Source organism: Chionomys nivalis, chromosome 1 (genome assembly GCF_950005125.1).
Source record: "Chionomys nivalis chromosome 1, mChiNiv1.1, whole genome shotgun sequence".
In the NCBI taxonomy this organism is placed as follows: domain Eukaryota; kingdom Metazoa; phylum Chordata; class Mammalia; order Rodentia; family Cricetidae; genus Chionomys; species Chionomys nivalis.
In genome coordinates this window covers 198957767-198983751 of record NC_080086.1, presented here as the reverse complement: position 1 = coordinate 198983751, position 25985 = coordinate 198957767, and the positions used below count along the sequence as shown (strand labels likewise).

The window sequence follows — 25985 nt, the reverse complement described above, 5'->3', positions numbered from 1 at the left end:
TGGTCTTGAGGGCGAAGAATCTGGTCCTGTTTTAGAGAAGCTACTGATCTGTGTGTTTCTTCTGTGCTTTATTCTCATGAAATGATACCGTCCATTTCATTAAATATGTTGTACCAGCAGAATGTCCAAGGAATAAACCTAAGTGAGTTGAAGACTCTGGGCCAGACCCTAGAAAAGCTGATCTGCTGGCGAGTGCCAGTACACAAGACGGGGTTCAGTGCAAGAGGGCAGGCACCCAGTTCTGCTCTGGAAAGGAATTCCTCCCTCACAGAGGACTCTCTCCTCGGTACTCTGCCATATGGCTCCTTCTACTGCAGATGACTGAGAAATATGGAGAATGAACGTTCTGACACCTTCTTGACCCCTGCGACAGATGGATGCATGAAGATGAAAAGTAAAGGTGGAAACTCAACTCCACAAACAGACTCGAAGACGATAGTCTGAATTAGAAAGAGGAAAGCCAGCTATGCCAACAAAGTCACATCAAGCTACTTGTTGGTTTCACAGTAGAGCAGCCAACAAGCTTTCTATGCAAATGTCATCATCAAACAAGAATCGGTGGACCTAAAGACCACCACAACACCTTCAAGGTGAGGTTTGCACATCTAGAACATTTTACCTAGAAATTTACTTTGAAAATGTTGGAAGAAGCAGTGTCTTATAGTTTTCTTTATTATAATGATGATGATGGTGTCTAGATCACAAAATCCCCCCAAACCAACTAGGAGACCAAGCCCTGTATTAAAAGCAGAGAGCTTTTATTCTTAAACAAGTGTGCAAACTTGGTCTCTCCATGTAATGGAGTGATCAGAGGGCCCCCAACTCAGAGTTGGGTTTTTATAGTAGCAATGCCATGGTGGGGGTGAGGGATTTCTAAGGTCTGGGACCCCTGATTGGCTGACATTTGTCTAGGGGTGTCCCGGTGAGTGTGCTGGCAGGTGATCCAATCTATGATGGTTGGAACATTGGGAATTTCCTTTGGATGGTCTGTTCCTGAGCGGTACCTGGGTGGACTCAGTTTGTGGTCTTTGTCAGAACCAGGTGTTGCCTCAGGGTAAACCACTGAGACTCAGGCCTCTATTGAGCTTGTCCTGACAGGGTCCTACAATTATTATTATCACTATCATTATTATTACAGTTTCTCAGAGGTGATCTTCAGCTCAGGCATAGCCAGTGACTTCCTTTATTCAAGGCTGATGGGAAAACCATGCAGTAACGGAAGCATGTCCCCTACAAATGGACCCAAGTATCAACCTGAACAACTACGTAAAGCTTCATGAGTTTTTGTTTTTTCAAAACAAATATTACTCGAATATCTGAAAAACTGTTCTCTGAGAGGTATTTGTTTTCTAACGAAGATGTTGATTAAATGATAAAGATTTTATCTCTGTCCAGACATGATGAAATATTCTAGTTCTATCCAGTCCTGCCATCCTATTACAATGAGTACCCCAATAAGCACTGGAATATTTTTATTATAGGTGGCAAACTAACAGGTGAACAGAGCCAAGAGATCACCTTGGAAAACAGATGGTAAAGGACAAAGTCCCTGTCCTAAATCATCTTCCATGCTTTTTATCTTGATTTTTAAATATGTATCTGCTTTACATTAAAATATTTTCCAGTTTACGACTATTTTGAAAACATAGCATGTTATATCAGTACAGTATTTCTAACCTCCTAGCTTCTGGGATGACTCTAAAGAACACCTCGGTACCACGTGCAAAAAGCCGAAGACAGGTGAGGTGTTTGTACCTGAAAATGCTCAAATAAAGACTGAGAATGTCTGCCATCTCTCTCTCTCTTTAAATGTGCATTTCAGCCCTTGATCATCAAACAAATAATTTCACCCCTAAACACCGAACAAATAATCTCTCAGTATTTTCTAAAAAGAGTCTTATTCCACAGAACATTCTATAGAAAGAATCCGTTTTTGTGTTCTTAGTAAACCATTCAACATAATAACATTCACTGGCTCAAAGAGACTTGGCATAAATAGACCTTCTGTACAACAAATATTTCTGTTCTCCACGTCCATGCTTGAAAACATCAACCAACAATGTACTTAACCTGTACACCAACTCCTAAAAAATCAGTCAATCACCAAAACAAAAGATACAAGTGCCTAGTAAAAAGATTTGTATCAATTATACTTTTAACCTAACTTTCCATTTGATGGATGTCAGTTACACCTTTAACCTAACTATTTAATGGTTGTATAAGCTCCTAAATAAACACCTTACAGGACAAATTAGGGGACCAAGAATCTGTTTGGTCTCATGGTCTGAGGGGGTACACTCCAGTGTGATGGGAAAGTCACTGTGACAAGAGTGTCACGGACACAAGCAGTTGATGGTGAGTGTGTCAGTGGCTTGCTCACATCTTCCTGACCAGAAGTACGAAGTACCCACTTCCTCCAGCTGGTCCTCCTCCTCAGTGTTCCAACCAGCGGGGAAGGAGGGCTCAATGAGAGGAGCCTGTAAGGTGGATTTATACTCCTGTCATAACACCATTCAGGTTAGAAACATACTAATCAGTAAAAATGAAAAAGAAATCGATCAATTGAGGGCTATTTTTAAAAATTAAGGATGAAAACAAGGAGGTTTTAGTTACTCTTTAAGGTTAAGCAGAGACCTTTGCACTTACACACACATTACTTTTATTTGATCATGGTTACATGCCACTTTGAGAACACTCATCATATTCTTCACCATAGGCCATCAATTCTAATTAATGGCCTGCCTCCCAACCTCACTTCTAGTAACTAATCTAGAGAGCTACCAATTCTCATGGCTGTAGAGACTCTTCAGCTTCCAGGAGAATTTCAGTCTTCTGGTAACCAACCTCCAGCACCCATGCACACACAGATGCATGTACACACAGAGACATGCACGCATACAGATGGCACACACACAGGCATGCTCGCACTAATCCAACTCTGGTGACCCACAATCACGCCTGCTTCTTTTCCTATTATGTTTGATTTCACACACACACACACACACACACACACACACACACACACACACACACACACAAGAATCTCCCAGGCCCACTGTACCACTCTGGGTTATCAAACCTTTAAAATATACAATTTTTTCTGCAAACAATTTCACTCATCATCCTCTGACATCTTAGGAGAACATTTGAAACTCAAAAAAAAAAAAAATTCTATGGAGCTGGAAATGTGGACTATAAATATATGCTTACTTTGTTTTCTTATTTTAAAAAGTATCATGGAATAACTGATAGAAGAATTACATCAGAAAGGGCCAATGATCATTTGCATTTAATGTATTGGTTGAAATAATTATATCTAAAAGGAGTCTGGCAGCATGTCTTATTTATTGTGTCCCTATGTATACAAATCGAGTATGCCAACCAGCACATATGATTGTACTACAAATAGGTAAGATATACACATAAATAATCACAAGGGCGGAAAATACCACGAAGTGGAGTGTGCAACAACTACTCAAAGGCAGATGAGCCGATATCTAACTGAGAGAGCACATCACACACATCTGGGCAGACCTGGGAGAACTGAGAGCACATCACACACATCTGGGCAGACTGAGAGAGGACTGACTGAGAGAGCACATCACACACATCTGGGCAGACCTAAGAGAGGACTGACTGAGAGCACATCACACACATCTGGGCAGACTTAGAGAGAGAGGACTGACTGAGAGCACATCACACACATCTGGGCAGACTTAGAGAGGACTGACTGAGAGCACATCACACACATCTGGGCAGACTTAGAGAGGACTGACTGAGAGCACATCACACACATCTGGGCAGACTTAGAGAGAGAGGACTGACTGAGAGCACATCACACACATCTGGGCAGACTTAGAGAGAGAGGACTGACTGAGAGCACATCACACACATCTGGGCAGACTTAGAGAGGACTGACTGAGAGCACATCACACACATCTGGGCAGACCTTAGAGAGGACTGACTGAGAGAGCACATCACACACATCTGGGCAGACCTTAGAGAGGACTGACTGAGAGCACATCACACACATCTGGGCAGACTTAGAGAGAGAGGACTGACTGAGAGCACATCACACACATCTGGGCAGACTTAGAGAGGACTGACTGAGAGCACATCACACACATCTGGGCAGACTTAGAGAGGACTGACTGAGAGCACATCACACACATCTGGGCAGACTTAGAGAGAGAGGACTGACTGAGAGCACATCACACACATCTGGGCAGACTTAGAGAGGACTGACTGAGAGCACATCACACACATCTGGGCAGACTTAGAGAGAGAGGACTGACTGAGAGCACATCACACACATCTGGGCGGGCCTTAGGACTGTGAGAAGCTCCATGAGGGCCGCTTAGGTCAGAAGTCAGACCACATAAAAAACTGGCAATTGTTCAATGCGGTCAGGAGACAGTGAGCAGAAAGGACTAAGACCCTGCTCTGTAGGCACAATATTGGAGTTTCTGGACCAAGAACACAAAGAAAAGAAATGAAATCACAGGAGTGGAATATAATGCCAGAGGAAGAGGGTGCAGAGTGAAGAGGCCAAGAGATCAGAAATCCTACATGTTGAAGGCTTTCCTGGCCTTCAAACTGCACAGATAAATGAAACCACCACTATTTATCTCACTCTTTAATGAAAGCTAGATGGGAGAAAACTGCACTCTTACTAGCCTAACCCCAAACACACAGCCACTTATTATGTCGCAGTCAGAATGCATCAGTATCCGGGGACACCAACCAGCCACCACCCAAAGGACATTTCTTACTCTGTGGGGACAGCCACAGATTTAACAGATGGACCAGAAAATGAAGCTTAGCAGAATAACAGGCTAGACCATCAAAACATTTTGAGTAGCTTTTTCATTAATCTTAAAGGAAGAATTTGTTTGTAGTCAATATACTTCCTAGCTTGTTGACCATGAAGGGCAGAAAGCATGTTTAATTATCGTTGAATACCAAGATTATTACTTGTCATTTAGACTAAAAAACAAACAAAACCCCCCGAAGAATTGGAAAAAACAAAACAAGCAAACAGAAAGAGTCAAATGAATATGTCTGAGAATCAGCATATAATTATAATGCATAATATAACTTTGACATCTAAAAATTTATCTCTTAAAGAACAAGAACACCAGGATAAACTGAGCGATGTCTGTTATACCATACCTTATAAGATTAGGGGCAGATAATACACAAATATTAGTTTTAAAGAATTTTAATGTGCATTAAAATTAAGGTTTTTTTAAATTTTAATTTACCCTACAATTAAACTGGACTGCGATCCTACTCTTTGAAGATACTTAGTAGATGGACTAGATGATTTTCCATTTTTTGACCATTTTATTTAGTTGACATTCCGAACTGTATATTAAGTTTCAAAAACACCAATTCTAGCAATTTTCACACGAAAATTGGTGTTGAGTAAGCTGTGACGGTGGCTAGTCTACTCAGACAAAAGTGTGATGCTTGGTACCTTTATGGTTTCTGTGGGCACTCCGGGCTCCGGAACTTTATCCAAGTAGGTGGTCAAGTCTTGATCAACGTGCTCAAACACTAGTGTAAGTTTGGTTTCTCTGTCTGTTCGTGACACAGTGCACACGTCAAACAACCTATAAGGGGGAACCAACAAGAATGAGTAGATGTAAATGAGCCAAGTGGTAACCGTCCACCTTCCGTGTACCCCTCGATTCCACCATATAGTTGAGGGCCTAATGGGATCTGCTGGTTTCATAACCATCTCAAAGCTCAGCAGAGGAACAGTGAAACCCAGATTGCCCAAGTATCAGTCACAAAGTAACATGACGGGAGATTAAATATAAATGCCCAGAGTATCTCAACTAACTAAATGTTTATAGAGAATTTGTTGATGGAAATGGCTTGAAAAACTTGCAACCACACAAAAATAATTCTGACAATGCTTAGCTCACAAGCTGAGAAATTAAGTGTTCTCTGGACATAGTGGACTCTGCAAAGCTTCCTAGAACAACGATGGCTGTTAGAGCAAGTATGGTGGACTACGGAGAAACGTTTCAAAGACAGTCTTCTCATCCTGGTGAGACAAACTATTGCCCTAGGAATAGTATAAACTCTCAATTAGTTTTAATTCCAACTCTCATCCAGAATCATACCATAAACAACTAAGCTTTTATTATTTGTTTTAAACAGCTGACAAAAAATAATGTATTCTCAGGATAGCAGCAGTGTTTTATTCACTAGAAAACTGTTGTACAGAATAGGGACTATAACAAATAAAATGCTATATAGACTCCAAAAGCGGTCAAAGTATGAATTCCAAATGTTTATACAAATCATAAAAAACAGACTACGCATACAGTAAGATGGTTCTGCTAAATAACTTGATTATCAGGCCAACACCGCGAAACTGAAAGAAGAGATACACTGGAAAAGTAATAAAGACTCAGATAAACAAACGGTACAGAAAGAGCCTTCCTTGATCCAGAGAACCGCCAGGGCCAAGGACAGAAAGCCCTTTAGTTGAGCACTGTCTCGTGCACTACAGTCCCACCAAGCTGTCGGAAGAGTTAAAGAAGTCAGCATTAACTAAGATGTATGGGAACTTCTTTCATATTATGTTTTCTTTTACAGACTGAAAAACCTGTTCCAGAAATTGTTCACTGGGTACATTGCCTTGCTTCAATCTGAATGTTACTTCTATTAAATTTATAAGGCCTAATTGGTTTACTGGGTCACACTACTGTATTTTTGGGGTACATGGGCTTCAAATTTGGTACGTCTTTCTGAATCTATCTTAAATTTTAACATCTACAGAACACTGTAATCAGTTTCAATTTATAATAAACTATGAAACCCACGCTATGGAAGCCTTGGGAGTCTATCAAAACAGCTCTATGAACCTGACTGACGGTTTGTACATAAGCAGCTTTGAGCCACCTTATGACTATTAACCACCTCTCTCAACTACTTCTTCTCAAAGGAAAGAAAAGAGTTGCAAAATCAGCAAGCTTCTCTGTACCAGATGCTTCTTTATCTTTGCAATGAAACTATAACGAACCCAAAGTGGGATGTAATGAAATCAAATACACACACTGTAGCCAGGCCATTACAGCCAGGTTTCTCAAGTCTCACTCTAGATATGACGCCCATTAGCACTAAGACATTCCTTAATAAAAAGTGTGCTGGTCATCACTTGCTGGAGTTAGTAGCAGCTCCAGTTTAAGAACTCTAATAGTTACAGGAGCATCTGCCACACCCCCCCCCCCCCGAGTGTTTCTGCTATTATTTTTCAGAAGAAGAAAAATACGTGACGGGGACATAACACAGTTGAGCCAAAGGTCACCTGCTCCTCAAACCGTTGTCTTGAAATTGCCTAACAGCTCTGGCACTATGCAACATTGCTCAATCACACTGAAACCGTTTCCAAGACTTGTACGACACAATTCATGAATAGCATCTAACCACCCAAGCTGCTTTTCATTATATAATACCTTGTTCTTCAAAATATTAATATACGCCAACTTTACCTAAGGTCCCTCGGCTCCATACTAGGGATGCAGAAGAAGATAGGTAGAGTTGAGCTTTAAGAAGCCATTGCTGATTGCCTTAAATAAGTATAGGAAAAAATTTTTAAAGTGGAATGAATTTAACCAGTTGTGTGACAATGCATACAGCAAAGTATTATTTTTAGTTCATGTGTAAGTATTTTGCCTGCATGTACGTGCTATGATGTGTATATTTGGTGCCTCTGGATTCCCTAATACAGGAATTACAGATGGCTGTGAGCTGGCTTATAGGTGCTAGGACCTGAACTCATGTCCTCTCCAAGAGCAGCAAATGCTCTGACTGCTAAGCCATCTCTCCAGCCTCTGTATGGATATTTATGCATGTACTTACATATTGTGAGCTATAAAACTAGGTGCTCTGTAGAAGCTGCTCATCCAGGTTCAAGGAGACACTACCTTCAAACTTTAGGTGTGTTAACTCAGAAAGTAGAGGATCACAATCCCCTTAGAGATAATCAATAGGCTCCTCCCTTCCATGTGCCAGTGCTAGCCGTATAGATTGGTAGTTCTCAACCTGTGGGTTGCAACCCTGGGGTTGCACATCAGATATTTGGTTTATCAGATAGTTACAACTCATAACATTATCAAAATTACAATTATGAAGTAGCAATGAAGATAATGTTATGAAGAACTGTATTAAACAGCTGCAGAATGAGGAACTTGAGAACCCCTGCCATAGTTGGACCACTTCAAAGACAACATTTAGAAAAGTACTGCTCTTCACTATAACATAAAGTCACTCTAACTGTTCAGTAAACATACTACAAGTTAATAGTTGCATTAATTGTAATGGATAGAAAATACATTTTCAGTCAACAGTTGTGAATATTAATTCTGGAAATTCTAGGACATAATCCTCATTATGTCTTTTTGTCTATGGATTTCTCTAAAATTACTCCAGATCAAATAGTAGTCATTTTGGTGGGCAAAAAACAGACATTTCCATATAGTAAGTGTTTTATTTATGTTCATACATAACATAAATAAAGTAAAGCAAGGTCTCTGGCATTTGGATGAACACTAACGATCCATAATCTATCTGTATAAATCAATGAAGAATGTCACCAGACTGCCCACATCTCCCAGACTTACAAAATCAAGGAGTAAGATAGGCCTGAGCATTTGATCGTAAACACTGGGAAATAACTCCCACTGTAAGATTTCTTACATTAGTCAACATTTATGATGTTCTAAAATACTCAGTAAGCTGAAAAAATTCCATTTCAATGACTTCATGACTATATTTTCGTAGGAAGAATGTATGCACATTGTACTGACCATGAGCAAATAAATGATAATTCTCAGACGACCTTCGGAGGGAAACACCACTCAGTATCACAACTTGTACTGTGTGACCTGAGTAAACATCCACCCAAAAGAGTGAGGATGAGGGAGCTGGGTCAGCAGCTCAGAGTGTGCTTACTGTTCCGGCACCCACATGGAAGCTCACAATCACCTGCAGGGCTCTGTAAGGGTGCCTGCACACACATTGTGAACAAACTCATGACGGTATACTTAAAAAAAATTTTAAAGATATTTATATTTTTTATTTTTAAAACAATCTTATTTTACATACCAATCCCAGTTCCCCCTTTTTCCAGTTCTCCCACTCCCCCTACCTTCTCCCCAACTCACACCCATCCCAGGGGGCATCAACAAAGTCTGTCAGATCACTTGAAGCAGGACCATGGTCCTCCTGCTGTATCTATACTGAGCAAGGTATCCCTCCATAGGAAATGAGCCAGTTCATGCACTAGGGATAAATCCTGGTGCCACTGCTGGTGGTCCCCAAAACTGCCCGAGCCACACAACTGTCAACATAAGTCAACATTCAGTCTTATGAAGGCTCCCCAGCTGTCAGTCTGGAGTCAGTGAGTTCCCACTTGTTTCGGTCAGTTGTTTCTGAGTTTCCCCATCATGGTCTTGGCCCCTTTGCTTTTAATATCACTCCTTCCTCTCTATGACTGGACTCCAGGAGGTTGGCCCAACTGCTTAGCTGTGGATCTCTGCATCTGCTTCCATCGGTTGCTGGATGAAGGTTCTATGATGACAATTAAAGTAGTCATCAATCTAATTACAGGGGAAGGACAGTTAAGGTATCCTCTCCACTAATGCTTAGATTCTTAGTTGGGGTTATCCTTGTGGATTCCATTCCTGGGAATTTCCCTAGTGCCTGGTTTCTTGCTAATCCCACAATGCCACTCTTGGGCATATACCCAAAAGATGCACACTCATACTACAAGGACATTTGCCCAACTATATTCATAGCAGCATTATTTATAATAGCCATAACCTAGAAACAACTTAGATGTCCCTAAACCAAAGACAAAGAAAATAAAGAAAATGTGGTACAAATACACAATGGAGTGCTACTCAGTGGTAGAAAACAATGACATCTTGAAATCTGCAGGCAAATGGATGTATCTAGAAAAAAACATCCTGAGTGAGGTAACCCAGACCCAGAAAGACAAACATGGTATGTACTCACTCATAACTGGGTATCAGACATAAAGCAAAGAATGACCAGCCTACAGTCTAGAACCCCAGAGAAGCCAGGAAACAAGGAGGACTATAAGAGACACATGCATGGATCATCCCCACCCCCACCCCCACCAGGAAGGGGAAGTAGACAAGATCCCCTTAGTAAACTGCAGTGTAAGGGGAGGGGGACTGTAGGGGAGTTAGGAGGGAGGAAGAGGAGCAGGGAGGAGAACATGGGGGATCAGAAGGTCAAGTTGGGTAAAGGACAGAGAGGGAGAGCAAAGAAAGAGATACCTTGAGAGAAGGTATACTTTTTTTTCCTTTGGTTTTTCGAGACAGGGTTTCTCTGTAGCTTTGGTACCCGTCCCAAACTAGCTCTTGTAGACCAGGCTGGCCTCGAACTCCCAGAGATCCGCCTGCCTCTGCCTCCCACATAAGAAGAGGCTCTCAGTATGTATTGAGGCTATGCATCCAGTTTAGCAGATTAAACACAATCCAAAATACAGGTTGTTATAATTTCATGGTGAAGGTAGCTAACCCCTAACTATTCCATCAAATGAGCTAGCTACCTTTCATGCTGTCTCTAGGGTCCTGACCTGCAGCTGCAGGGCAGACAACAAGCAGAGTCCAGCACAACACTCAGTTTTCCTGCTGTCCTGTGATGTAATCATCTAACAAAACATTCCCTGAATTAACTTTGCATCCTATCCATTGTAATTCTTAATGGCTGCTTCCCGTTCACCCTTCTCAATTTAACTTGCTGCTCAGAACCTACTGTGGAGGCAAGCTGCCTTCAGCTATTGGATGGGATTGCATCCAGCAGTTTTGGGATTTCCAAAGTTTACAATTCACAAATATCTCCCAAACAACGAGCCGTGTCAACACAACCTCTGCTTTTCTATTGTGGTTATAATAAAAGGGAAATCTGTATTATTTGCTGTGATTATACCATGACTGAAAGCAGGAAGTTCTAAGAGAACTTTTTTCCTGTCAGGTTTTCCTGACTTCTTACACTCGTCATTGTTTGGACACCAAATAGTTCTAGAGCTGAGCGCTGTCTGGCACGGCTGCCTAAGGGACATAACAAATTCTTAATGAACTAGAGCAGAGGATCCCCGCCCCCCGTATCTAATCGTAGAACTCCATGAAGTGCATGTGGTGGGCACGGCTGGTGAACCAAACGACGGCTCACTCCTCTCACGAGCCGCACACTACGGGACAGTGGCTACATGGCTCTTTTTGCTCCAGAAGTACAGACTAGGTATGCAATGGCTCATCGTGAGCATGAAATGACAAACTCCAGAAGTATTTGCCACGGACAGCTGCTGAAGGGGGCGGCGATTCTGCAGGGTCGCTAGACATGCGCTAGCACTTAGCACGCGCAGGTGCCACACTCAGTCTAAGTTCCTGAGAGATGTGGGGCAGGGAAAGCATGCGGAAAATGTGTCCAGAGACAATTAGTCAGAGGGACTGACAGAAGCCTGAGAACTGGTCCCAGGAAGAACCAAGAGCCTGTACCAGCTGGGGGCTGCCCTTGCCACTCTAGTCCACCTATCACGGGACGGTTTCGGGGGGACCTTTTTTTTTTGGGTTTTCGAGACAGGGTTTCTCTGTAGCTTTGGAGCCTTTCCTGGAACTACCTCTGTAGACCAGGCTGGTCTCGAACTCACAGAGATCCGCCTACCTCTGCCTCCCGAGTGCTGAGATTAAAGGCGTGCGCCACCACCGCCTGGCCTGGGACCTTTTTAAAGTACTTGCTGAAGCCTATTCTGTCCGATCTACTTTCTGCATTTAGAAAAGTTACCTGGGCTAGCGAAGTCACATTTCTGAATGTGAATTGGGATTTTATTACTTACAGAAAAAAAAAAAAAAAGCTCTAACCTACGGCAAATCATGTATGGGGCTCACATACAGAGACCCACCTGAAATAATGCACAATGAGTCATGGTATTTCTAAAAGAGATAGTCATAAGACATCTATAAATATGTTGAAATTACTATCTTCAACAGGTCTACATGTGACTTTCAGCGACGTCCACACACGGGAGCGGTGTCAGTGTCCTCTGAGTCACAGCTCCCGACACAGTCACAACTCCACGTGGGGTTGGGGGCTGAATAATGGGCTGGCAGAGTGTGTGGCAACAGAAAAGCTTTCTGAACATACAACTATAAAATAATTGAAGATTAAAACACATTAGCATATTCAAGGAGCTTCCGGCTATGGCAAACTTCCACTGCAGAAAGTGCCCTTCCCACTGCACACAATCTGTGCACTTTACACTGCACACGTCCCTCGTACTGCACACAGCGTGAGCTCTTCTCACTGTGGATGCTGCCAGGCTCTGCACCACCAAGGGGCCCAGCTTGGAATTCCTCAGGTCACACTGGTATTCACTGCACACACAAAGATATCTGCTGTTACAGAAATATAGCAGTTTCGTTATGGGAAGCAAAGAATGTTCTCCTACTGTCAAACAGCATGTCCGGTATCAAATTAGGTTATCTCTGGACTGCTCCTTTATAATACTTCATTTTTAAAGCTGCTGTTTTGAGCTGCTGATGGGTTTTGTAAAAAGTCATTAAATGAATTCTGGCTTGGAATTTGGACAAAATCTCAAAATACTTTTGAAGTGGCCCCATCTAAAAATGTTTTGTCATTTTGTACTATGTATTTATTCATTCAAAATGGTTTCTCAGCACTGACAATTAGAAAATCAGATTATTGATCACCTCTGGAAAACACTGAATATGCTCTTTTATATCTATCACATGTGCAGCCAAGATTTACCTCTTTGTGTAAAATTAACAACCCTATCCATTTAATTAAAATACAGAAAACTGTTTTTATTCAATTTATTGAATATACTATTGAGTATAATTATTCAATTTATCATCAGTCCATGTTTCATCTTACATTATTTTATTTATCAATATACTTGGGTCCAGGAGTGAGAGGTTTTTTTAGAAAACACTGCTCTCCACACCTGTACAGACTTCTGGCTCCATCAGCATTGTCGACAGAGCAAGAGCAGCTGACAGCAGCATGCACGCATGACAGGTTCTGCTAAGGGGCCCTGTGACTTCCTTAAGGATTTACCTAGGGATTTAGGGATGAGGGCCTAGGGATAAGCTTGTTTCCCATGTAAGAAGCCTTGTGTATGTTCCTCTGCATGCTATTAGCAGGTTGTGTTGGCATATGCCTGTAATCACATGCTCAGAAGCTGAAGGTCAAGGTCATCATCAAGTACAAGGTGAGTTCAAGGCCAATCTGGGACAGTTTCAAGACACTAATTCCTAGGTGAGGTTCTTGATGTGACCAGACATTTTTATGGAACAAAAGAGGAGGGTACAGCCCAGCTCATCGTTCACAAGAATAGAAACTAAAAAAGAAAAGGAATCAGGGAAGACAGGAGTTAAAAGTAATGTGAAGGTAAATCATTTCAATGAAAGGTTGAGTCCAACACCCAATGGTGTGTGCTCCTGATATATACAACTAAACAACACCCTCTCATTACCTACTGTGGAAAGTACAATATACCAGCACATTAAATTAGCAAAGGGTTCAAGCCAGAGAAAGCCCTTATGCAAATCTAGTGGGCTGTGGAGTTCAGTTCCTCCGTGCCCTTCACCACTGTGTTCCTGCAGCGGGAGAGTGCCGCAGGAAGCTCACAGTTCACCTCCTTCCAGGGTCTCCAGCAATCTACTTTCAGCTTCTTCTTATAGGCACCTGGGAACTGTGGTCCTGTGACTTAATATTTTTTTGACCAAAAAAAAAATGTTTCATGATGAACTGGGAATTCCTGAAACTGGACAAGTTTACAAGACATGCCTTGCACTACGGTAAACACAGAAAATAAAGCAAACAGTAAAATCTGTGTATGGAACCATTCCTGAACATGACCAGTGACAACTGGAGTGACGACGGATCACAAATAAGCTACAGAGGACAGCTCGGGGGCAGACAGGATCCTGGATGCCTACGTCTTGCTCTGCTCACAATAAAAAAGAACTCTTCAAGTGAGCGTGGACCAGCAGGAATCAAGCGGCCCCCTGTCCTGTAGCAACTCCTCCAATCCGCCCTGAACCAGAGGCACTGAAGAAATGAGGTGGCAATCTCACTGCCGAGCTGACTGCCATTAACTCTGTGGAAAAAAGGAAAATTAGAGCGGAAATAAGAAAATTTACAAAATTTCTTATTTCTTGTTTTGTAGGCAAGACAATGGTAACAGGACTAAAAAGCTGAGTCACTCTATGAATCATTGCCTCCACAAACCCAAGAAGGGGGGTCAGCATCTAAGCAGAGAGGAGTTCATAAGTTTTGCTGAGTCTAGAACTTAATGGTTCTGAAAATTCTAAAGGAACACGAAGCTGACCGATCCCGCCAGAAGAAGAAACTCACTGACCGCAAAAACGGCAGACTACTTGGGTTTATATTTGAGTAAAGAATAATTCACCAACCCTGGCTACAGCTTCTCATCACCTTAACCTCCTGAAGAACAGTTAACTTAAGACATGAAGCATCTACATCCCAATAAAAGACCAAGGCTAGCTAATGACTTGGAGAACTCCAAGCCCATGGCACCTGGGGACAGGGGACCCCAATCCTAGATAATACAGAGTAGCTAACATGAGCAGCCTTGAACTGGAAGCTCCTGATGGTTCTCTCCTCTCCAACACAACCAGGGCAGCATCCAGCACCCAGTAAGTACCAGGAAATGGCTACAGAATGGATGACAGCTTAGGAGGAGAAGTTCAGGAGAAGGTACTTAGAGATGTTACCAAGAGAACACGGCACAGTGAGTACGCCGGACTTTGTAGCTGCTGCTGAGCCTAGAGGGCTCTGCCATACTGCATTTAATATGAAATTTTCACCTGTCTCCTCCTGACTTGCTGGCTATGCCTAGACTATTTTGACATTTTAATGTTACAGCAACTCTGTGAGATAGTCCTGGTTTTAGACTTGTGGCATCATTCCTAATAGCCAAAAGGCAAAACCAAAACACCTAGAAAAGCGGCACACCCATACACGGAATCTTAGGTGGTAGTAAAAAGAAATCTGGCTACGTACTATACTGGATAAACCTTCACGGTTTTATTTATATGAAGTGTAGAGAAACGGGCTGATCTGTAGAGTTAAAAATAGACTGAACAGTTAGTTGCCAAGGATTGGGGGCATAGGGGCTGCTGGAAGAAAGGGGAACAAATGCTTGTGTGTGGCCGGTTTCTTTCTGGGGTGATGAAAACATACTAAATTTAGATCACGGTGGTCGTTGCACAAACTTGGTAAATGTACTGGAACAATCCCTAAACTGCACACTGACACAGGTGAATTTCATGCTGTTCATACTACATCTTAATAAAGATGTTTAGGTAGAAGTCAAGCAAAATAGGAGCAAAAAATGAGCAGAAAAAGCTTCTGTACTTTGTGTAGACTACAGAGACAGAAAGCAGGGGTAATGGGACCAGATTTGAAATCGCTGTTCTGTTGCATGAAAAGCAAGGGTCAGCAATGCAGAGCTCTCATTGTGAATGCTACACACACACACACACACACACACACACACGGGTGAGGAGCTGCTGGGAAAAATCACGCTCAGAAATGTCACAGGAAAAACGGAGACGCTAAAGACTTCGGATCGCTTGGCCTCGTGTGCCTTGACTATTTAGAAAAATGATACACTGCAATTCTCCAAAAAGGGCTTGAAAAAGATATTCTGATTCCAAGAATAGAAGAGTTAAGAGGTATTTTTAAAAGTGAAGCGAACAGTTTTGGCTTGAGTCACATACAGTGCGGAACATTCTGGACAACTTTCAACATTCAGTTCTCGTTCCATTCCTGACCTGTAAAACCCTGTTTTCCAGCCTGGGCCTCTCTTGAGGAAAAATGACGAAGCAGCCAAACCTAGGAAGCCTCACGTGATGAAGACTGTCCGCACAATCTTAGGAGGGGAAACAAGCTTAGCATGTCACACATCCTTTCAGGTAAACCACTTTATCCCAGTGCTAACTCACTCAGCTACCTACGATTAGGTTCTCAGCCAAGGAAGCAGTTCCTTTCAAGGAATCACAAATGATCATTGTGTAGTAACTTAAAAAGAAATAAAAAAAATCAAGTAACACTAACAAAATCAGTGACAAAATATTCAAAGTTGTACAAAATGAGCTAACATAAACGACATGGTTTTTTTCTAATGATAGAACTATATATAATCTTCAGGGTATTTTGAAAATGCCCCCATTACTTTGGGAATGCAAACTGGTAAGGATCTTTCTTCCTTCACACACACAGGCACACAGAGAGAGAGAGAGCACACAGATAGATACTACTAGGCTCTTACATTACAGATCTCTATTTGCTGGGCACAGGAAGGCTTTCATAGTAAGATCCCACACAGGTAAACAAAAGGGCACAGGATCACTCGCATTGCTATCCGTGGTTATCTTTGGGTGATAAAATATGAAATAAGTGTTCCTGGTATTTTCTTATTTAGGTTTTCTACAACAAGAGCTTACTAATAAAAACAACTTTTATACACATTTGTTTGCTTTTTTGTGTGAATGTGTACCATGTATGCGCCTGGTGTCCTCAGAGGGCAAAAGAGGGAGTTGGGTCCTCTGGAACTGAAATTGCAGGTGGTTGTGAGTCACTAAGTGGGTGCTTGGAACTAAACTCAAATTCTCTGCAAGAATGAAAGGAGGTCCTTCTATTTCCCACCTCTTTATCTTCAACCTGTTTCTTTTGAGTTTATTCTTAAAATCCTGATAATTAATCCTGAAAATATAACTTTAAAATTAATAATTTAAGCAAGGCCAATTCTTAATTTCACTAGAGAAGAAAAAAATAATATGCATCACTAATTTACCAGTGGTGACATATAATTTTCAGTACTCTACCCAATACAGAGCAACTACCAAAAAATGAAGGAACGAGCTCAAAGTCTAGCAGGACTAGGGACTGGGAGACATTGGTCAGTAAAGGTCTACTTTCAAATGCTCAGAACCCAGGAACAAAGATAGTGGCAGGCTGGAAAAGTGAGGTGGTTCCAAGGGTAAAGGCACTCTGCGGGCCACATCTGGTGACATGCGCACCTACTTGAGTTCAATCCCTGGGATCCACAGGGGAGAACAGACTCTCATGAATTGTCTCGAGTCGTCCTCCGGGGCTGCACGAGTGCTGCTGGCTGTGCAGTTCCCAGCTCTCCACCCACAAAACAAAAAGTGGTAATGTATGCTTGTAAACTCATCAACAGTGAGGCAGAGAAAGGCTATCCCTTGGTAGATAGCCAGCTTAGCTTACTTGATGAGAGACAGAGGTCAGTGAGAAACCCTGCCCCAAAAGACAAAACAAAACAGTGGACAGTGCCAAGGCCCCCAAATTTGCACACAGTATGTACATATATCTGTATCTGAACATGGAGGGACACTTACATGCACAAATTTGCACACATGTATGTACAATATCTGTATTTGAACATGGAAGGACACGTAAATTTGCACACATGTATGTACATATATCTGTATTTGAACGTGGAAGGACACTTACATGCACAAATTTGCATACATGTATGTACATATATCTGTATTTGAAATGGAAGGACACTTACATGCACAAATTTGCACACATGTATATACATATATCTGTATTTCAATGTGGAAGGAAACTCGCATACACGCACTATAGCAGAATTACCACAGATCAAAAGAAAAACAATGGTAGCTTATAGACTTTAAATAATATTTATTATGTAAGTCAAAGAAAAATCCAGCAAGGAAAAACTATGTTTTCTAAGTAGAGGGGACTTTAAAGGTTACGCAGTTCTACTAAGTATTTTCAGAAATGAGAAAACAGGCAAACAGAGCAGAATGGAGAAGAAGCATTCTACCAATATCAAGAAATGGGCAATCAAAATGACTGAGAACAGTGTTTAAAACACTCTTCATAAAAAACCATTTTAAAATAAGGTCTATTCTAACAAAACCTTCAGGTATTACACTGATAACAACTGAGAAAATTTTGAAACTATTTAAGGTCAACTGTATGAAAATATCAGAAAATAATACAGCCTACTGTATTATTACTGTAATGAGCCACTACTCTCTCATCTCAACAGCTTAGCGGTAAAGACCCTGAAACTGGATGGGTTTGCTGGGTATAAAAACTTGTACATGTTTAGGTGGAAGCCCTACTGGCATTCATATATACCTACGATGGTTGGGAGGTTTGGGATCTCCAGCTTGAGGCCCCATTCCACGCTCAGGCTCACTCCTCCCACAACTACCCCACCCTCAGTGCACCAAGCGACAGCCCATCCCCTGGACAAAGCCCTCCTTGGGGCTGCTCAACACCATGCCTATAGGCTACTTACGACCTGGTAGCCATATCAGACATGTGATTCCTCTCCTGCCCTCCTGAGGGTCACCCAGGAGTTTCAGATAGTAGCAGCTATTAAGAGAGCGAGAAATGTGGAAATGTAACCACAAGTCAGATTTCTTTAAGAACATAGAACACCTTTATTATGGAGACCTATTAGGCAACTAGATATTCCACACAGTTGGAAATTTTGGACACTGGATTCCTCCTCCAGACAGACAGATGGGGTGGGGTGGAGGAGGAGGTGTTAAGGCTTGAGTTCAGGGCTTTGAACATGCTAAGCAGACACTCTATGACTGCGCTTTACCTGAAACCCACCTCACACCATTTTAACAGTTACTATTGTCAATGGGATTCTTGAAAACGGGCACTGCAGATTTCCTTGATCTTTTAAGCCTGATATCCCTATGATGTCCTGAGGTCAGTTAGCCTCCTGTACTAGACAGCTGATCATAATCTTACATAAATTAATCAATAAATCATTAAGTGCTTATTTTCTATGAACTGTACTGAGTGCTGGTAGAAACAAAATAAATGGTCCAGCAGAGAAGACACAAAAAAGATGAGCCGGGCGGTGGTGGCGCACGCCTTTAATCCCAGCACTCGGGAGGCAGAGGCAGGCGGATCTCTGTGAGTTCGAGACCAGCCTCGTCTACAGAGCTAGTTCCAGGACAGGCTCCAAAGCCACAGAGAAACCCTGTCTCGAAAAACCAAAAGAAAAAAGAACAAAAAAGATGAACATCAGCTACCCTGTAAATACCGAGATGTGTGTGCACACATATAAATGGGTGGCATTTTAAGAGATATAAAAGGTTGATCCAACCTAAAAATGTAGTAAAGATTCACATAAGAAACAACCCCAGAACTATCTGAGATTATAGGGAGTTTTGCAAACAAGTGGTTGAGAAAGGGCACTAGAAATCAAGAGAAAGGTGCCCAACAAGACAGTCAGTAGAGAAATAGAGAAATCTTGTAAATCTCAACAAATTCACCCTCTATAAAATAGCTATCTAGGTTTTCATTTCCAAATACCTCAATCGTCCAGCATGGGTATAAAAAGACGAGTAAGAAGACCACAACAGGACCGGCTGCTGCAGCAGCGAAGGAAAATGAAGAAGTCCTGTCCTGAGGAGCTGGCAGCCAAGGACAGACGGAGAGAGCGGATTCCAGAAATCCTTAGGAGGTTAACTTGGCAGGACTTACTCAGTGTCTGAATGTGGCGGGGTGGAGAGATGGGAAAGGAGGAGAAGCCAAGGATGATTCACAGGCTTTTGACTTTGGGGACTTGGTGCCACCCCATGAGATACAGCAGAGTTCACAGACCTTGGTTTTAGGGAACTGTAAACTTCCCAACAAGTTCAGCACTCGAGGGAAAGCTTACTATCATCACCTTTTATAAAGATAGCACACTTTAATTTTCTAAATATGAACTGCTGTAGGTAACAAAAACCACCGCAGAGATGGGCTCTTCTTTTCCTAACTGCATCCTAGATGATGGACAACACCGGTGAGGCCTGAGACTGGGCTACAGACATCTGGTTAAGCAGGATGAACATGAGGTGAAGACAGAATGGTAGAGTGTGCTCTCAGCATCTCCCACACACAGAATGGTAGTGTGTGCTCTCAGGACCCCCCCACACACAGAATGGTAGTGTGTGCTCTCAGCACCCCCCCCCACACACAGAATGGTAGTGTGTGCTCTCAGCAACCCCACACACACACACAGAATGGTAGTGTGTGCTCTCAGCAACCCCCCCCCCCACACCTACAGGGACACTTATTCCACTAAGGCTAAGAGTATAGGGGGAAAAGTTCGAAAGTTACCGAATGCTCTGAAGACGAGATTTCAACTATGCATAGTGGGGAAATGGCTGTGGAGCTGAATGTTAAACCCTAGCCTGGAATTTGCCAGATAAATAAAAGAATCTTGGGATGCTCCCAGTAGAAGGAACAGCATGTCCAAAGGTATTCAAGTATGAAAGAAAACTCATATTTGGGGAATGGTGGATAGTCTAGAGTAAATTTGTGATTTTTCTTGGAAAGGATAAAAGAAGACCTGGAAAAGTACAGAGAAAAAATTATAGACTTTGGCCACCTAGGCTAAGAAGTCTACAAATATCTTCGGGGAACTTGAAGGACCCAAGGATTTCACAGTAATGTTATGGGTGGATGTGCTGCTTACAAAGCCACTCGGGCTGCAGAGCGGAGGATTATAGCACAGTACAGCTGGAGCTGAGGAGAACAAGTAGAGAGTAAGAGCTAGCAGCCTAGCAGCCTAAAGAACAGGGCAACCAGCACCTATGTTCTTCAGCAGGGAACCAGGCAATGAGACACTGTCCCTGCTTACCTTTTACTGCTAGTTGTGAAACTAGAATCACATATCACATAGTACTTTATAATGTAACACTTTAGCAATGTCAACAGCTTCTACAAATCTATCTTCATCTTTAATCTGAGCTAAATTATATTGCTTATTTAATTTATTAAATGACATCCTTAGTCTTAATAGGGATGCATTATTCCTTTATAAATTCCTACTAAATGGAACTGAAAAACACTAAGGGTAAGCGTTTTTTAAAAAATGTATGTGCATGCAGTGTGTGTGAGAGTAATTTGTGTGTACGCATGCATGAGTGTGTGTGTGCACGTGTGTGCAGGTATGCGGTGACAATGGTCACCTTGTGTTTTGAGGGAAGGGCTTTCAATGTGCCTGTACCTCATGCAGACAAGGATGGCTGCCCTGCCTGCAAGTCACAAGATCCTCCTGCCCATTTCCAGAATTAGAATCAGAGATGCAGCCATCACACTCAATCTTTACACAAGTACTGGAGAGCAAAACTCAGGTCCTTATGGAAAGTGATCAGAATCAAATAAAATGAACCTCGGAAGCCCCGGAAACAAGCAGAACAGTAGGAATACCAGGGAAATGGTATCTCTCTCTGTTTCACTCATCCACACACACATGCATGCACACACAAACACACATTCACAAGAGAATTAAGAAGGTAATTCCATCTTAATAGTATCAAAAATACAGTAGACAATATAAAGTAAACAAAATGCACTGCATACTAAAAATTACAAAACAATATTAAACTATGAAAGAAAAAAGGTAAAATACTGATCTCTAGAATTGGGACAGCAAGGATTTTTCAAGCTCTACAGTTTAAATGTAACTTAGCTGAAAACCCCAATGAATTGGGCTTTTTAGAAAAAAGTAAAAAGCTGGTCTTAGAACTCCTAGGACAATGGCAAACGGCTACACACACACACACACACATACACACACACACACACTGAGAAACACAAAGCTGGAGTACAAACTTCACAATCGGACAACTTATATACTACTTAAGATAGTAGCATTAACAAGGAGGACAGGCAGACCCATGGGACAGAATTATGTAGAAAATTAGCATATTTATCCACTTGTTTATGCTAAGTTTGACCCTTAACAAAGGCATACGACTGACAGGTAAAGTGTCTTCTCATCAAACATACAGGACGACAGGATGTAACAAATGAGGCTGGACCCATCTCACAGCACATAATAAATTCAAAAGAAAAAAAGACCATAGCTGACACACGGAAACACATGTAACAGAAGAAAGACAAACTGGATTTATCACTAAGAATGTTTATTTTTATGAGATGCCCGGTTTTTCGGCTGTCGGAGCATGGAGTAAAACAGGGGAATGCACTTCTCGCAGGGGAACGGGCAGCTTCTAAATTAAGGCTGTGACCATGTGCGCACAACTTTATGAACACACTCTCCAATCACTGCGGTGGATACTCTCAACTGTGTTTACCCACTGCACCCTCACGCTCTGGTCAAGAGGTGACCACCCCCACCCTCCATTCTTACTGTGTAACTGGATTCTACCCATCCTGACACTGGTCACTCCTGGTTTCTGTGCTGCCGTGTACACAAGTTGCACTTCTGCCTGGGACATTTTTTTTCAACATGTACCTGGTGATCTCTTATTCATCCACTAAGAGATGAACAAGCCACATGATCTACACTTGTGTTTGCTCCAGCCTCCCTTTCCCAGAAGCGGACTCCTCTGCTAACTACAGCATACCGGGTCCACTAGAGGCCCACTGAATGAATGAATGGGATTGTCATAAGAGTGTGCCCTGTATTTCTGGAAAGAGCTTGTGCCAAGTCTGATAAATTAAGTGTGTGTGGGGAGAGGGGGTCAGGATGAGTAATATTCTTCTGGGTCCAAAAAGAGGTGTGATAATGAAGTAAAGATGTTTGGTTTTCTTGGCGGGGGGGGGATTGGCTAATGAAATAGTTCTGAAGACAATTCTAAAGAGTGAAAATATTTTGCTCGATTAAAATAAGACTAGACCAACTGGACTGCCTCCCATGGGACAGGACCTATTTGCTCATGATCACAAAAGTTCTGCTGCAGCATTTTTCATTTGTCTCATTATTTTCAAGTCACACTGTCCTTTTATTAAGCATGTTCCCTTTTCTAAGGCATAAACTTTGAATAGATTACTCCATTTTCCCTCAGAACTGTCCTGACATGTCAAATGTTTTACTATCAGAAGGGTGATTTCTCTCCTCCCCCCACCCCCATTTCCAAAGAGGGAAGCAATTTGCCACTATTTAATTTAAACCTACCCATAAATCCAAGGAATGTCTGGCTCCTGAAAGGGAATAACAAGGCCCAGAGTCTATTAAAGTGTGAGCCACGCCTTCAGGGAGCATCTGATACTCAGCGTACATTTCAGTTCATTTAGCTGTTGCGGAGTATCTAGTCAGATACAAACTGATGAATGAACGGACTTCAAACCAAAACTGGATCAGAAAATGTTTTAGAACAACGCATTTTGCTCTTTCAACATTCTGAGAACTGTTCAAGGAACAAAAATCTTACTGAAAGAAAGAAAAGCATATGGCAAACCAGGCTCACGTAGGCCTTGTCCTGGCTTTGATTACAATGTTACCAACACAATGGAAGGCAACTGGCATGTGCCACAACACACATTTCAATCACACTGCCTCTTCCAAATCTCGATCTCAATACGCTGAAAGCCCCCTTTATTAAAATGCCCTTTCAAAAGGATGTCCTAAAGCCTAAAAACAAAGATCTAGGTATTTTAACTGAACCACTTTTTCAATTGTCAAAGATTTACAGATTTTTATATTATGCATGTGGAATCAGTGTGTGCAAACATTAGATTCAAGCCATCGGATTAGTGTTTTTTGTTAGCAACTACTTGTCTCTTAGCGAATAACAGGATGCCACACTGAAAAGCCACTCTGCCACAGAGGAGTTATTTGGATCTACGGTGATGATGCAGAAAACTTCTGGAACTAAGACAGAAAACTGCACACACAGAGAGCAAGGCTATCCAAGAGAACAATGGCAACACAAGCAGCAGGGATACTGACAAGAGAACTCTGTATATGCTCTCAAGAAAGAAAAAAGGAAGGAAGCAAGGGAGGGAGGGAAGAAAGATTCCCTCCAGGGTATTTTAATTGTTCTGTCTAGAGATTTTTTTTAAGTAGAAAATGTAAGTCTACAAAAGTAAGTATATTTATACCTTTTAAAGTTATAGATATGCATTAGATCAATACCCTCCTGACTCACATTAGAAGATGAAGCAAACTTAGCTGTCCTCACCTTAATGAATCAGGTAATGTAACTCTATGAAATCAGCCTTCACTAGTGCGTTGAGAAGCCAAGATGATGATAAACCAGACAGTTTAGTCTTTCTGTCTTTCTAATCATTCTCATAAAATTTGAGAAAACTGTAATGACTAAATACATGAATGTTTATTATAAGCACGATGACTGGTTGCTTTGATGTTTCACCTCTCTGTGTATCTCTGTTGCAATGACACAGTATGTTTTCCTTTCAGAAAGGAAAACCCAGCTGGAAATTGCAATCATTTTTTTCCCTGTAGGTATCCCAAAGAAAATGATCTACTTAAAAACAATATCTCACTATGTAGCCTTGGTTAGCATGAAACTCTCTATGTAGACCAGGCTGGCCTTAGCTCACAGAGATCCTTCTGAGTGCTAGGATTAAAGCTGCGGACCATCACACCCAGCCTTCTCTACCAAAAAGTTAAAGCCTCAAATGATTGTATTTTTGAACCTATTTAATATTGAAATAAAAATAATAGGAAACCAAAATATTCCACTTGTAGTAGTTAAATGCATGCCACTATCAAAGGATACGCCAATCAGTTCTCTCTTGGAGACACCTTTTAACTTTACTAGAAGTTGTTTCAATAAAGAGACACAAAAGCACCCACAAGCAGAACATGAGACAGGTAGCAAGGTGGTTCTGGAGCCAAACTAAAGGACAAAGTCTAAACTGAAGCAGGGAAAGGAGTGTCCGGGTGTGAGGAAGAGCCCAAGAGCTGGAAGCAACTGAGAACAAAGAAACTAATAAAACACTACAACTTTATCAAAGTAAATTCTAGAAAAACACAAACACTTTGGCCACTGCAGCTAAGTCTGATCACAGATAAGGGAGTTTGTAGACAACCTCCCTTCCCTACTGCAATCAAAATGGATGTACTGGGCACTGATGCTGAGGCAAACGGACATTGAAGTTATTGACCTCCATCTCCTTCGAGGGCTCCAAATTCTCAAAGCAACGACCTCCCTGTAATAGGGGCTTCCACATGGTGAGGTGTGGGAGGAAGACAACGCCGCGGTCGGGAGATCCAAACACATTCAGGAAGTTCAGCATTTACTGGAAAAGATTACAGTCGTGTTTTTGGTTCAAGCCTCGGGTTTTTTGTGAGGCTGGCAGGAATGTGTCATCTGAGTCTTTGAATCCCTCTAGGGCTAAGAATAAATTCAAGGTTTTAGTTGTAAATGCCAGGCATGCAGCATGCCAATTATCAGAAATGACAGAAGGTAAGGGGCTCGGGGAGACAACTCAGTTGAAAGGTATCTGCTGTGCAAACACAAGGACCCGAGTTTGGAAACTCAAAATAAAAATTAAATTTATGTCCAGGCAATGCTGAAGCGGTTCTGTTGAACTTGTCCATATTGGGTTTCATGGTCTAAACTGATGAGGGTGGCTGACCAGGTCTCTTTCTCAGCACCCATATAAAGCCAGAGTATGGTGTCAAATACCTGAACACCAGTAACTGTGGAGGCAGGAGGCCTACTCACTGAGTTCAGTGGAGATCCTGTCTCAAAACACCAAGTGGAGAGCACCTGAGAGAGAGACTTTGGTATATGCAATGATGCATGTGTTCCTGCACACACAAATGCACCACACATGACAGACGATAGACAACAGTGACTGGCACGAGACAACAAGCCACCACACAGTCAGGCGATCAGACTTCTCAAGGCAGGAGAGACCACTGTCAGCACGGAAGTTTCCAGAAAGCTCCTAGGGAGCCAAGTTTAACCTCTGCAGATAAGTGAAAAATCAATCAGGTAAGGTGAAAATAAGCAGGCAATTCTTAGGGACAGCCACATGAGCAGGCCCTGTGAGATGCAGAGGCAGGTTTATGTACAACAGGCAGGAGTGTGTAGGACAGTTCCAGACTACTGAGGAAAAAAGAAACTTACAGAATGGTGGATACATTACATGGGAGG

At 42.0% G+C, this 25985-nt stretch overlaps 1 protein-coding gene across 1 annotated transcript in view; it reads right to left on the bottom strand.

Annotated features, from left to right (window-relative positions):
* Cdk6 (cyclin dependent kinase 6) overlaps window positions 1-25985 on the bottom strand; it is a 177186-nt gene that overhangs the window by 127033 nt on the left and 24168 nt on the right. The window contains exon 2 of the mRNA XM_057771599.1: window positions 5480-5615. Within this exon, the coding sequence (XP_057627582.1) occupies window positions 5480-5615 (136 nt within the window). The remainder of the gene's footprint in view (window positions 1-5479; window positions 5616-25985) is intronic.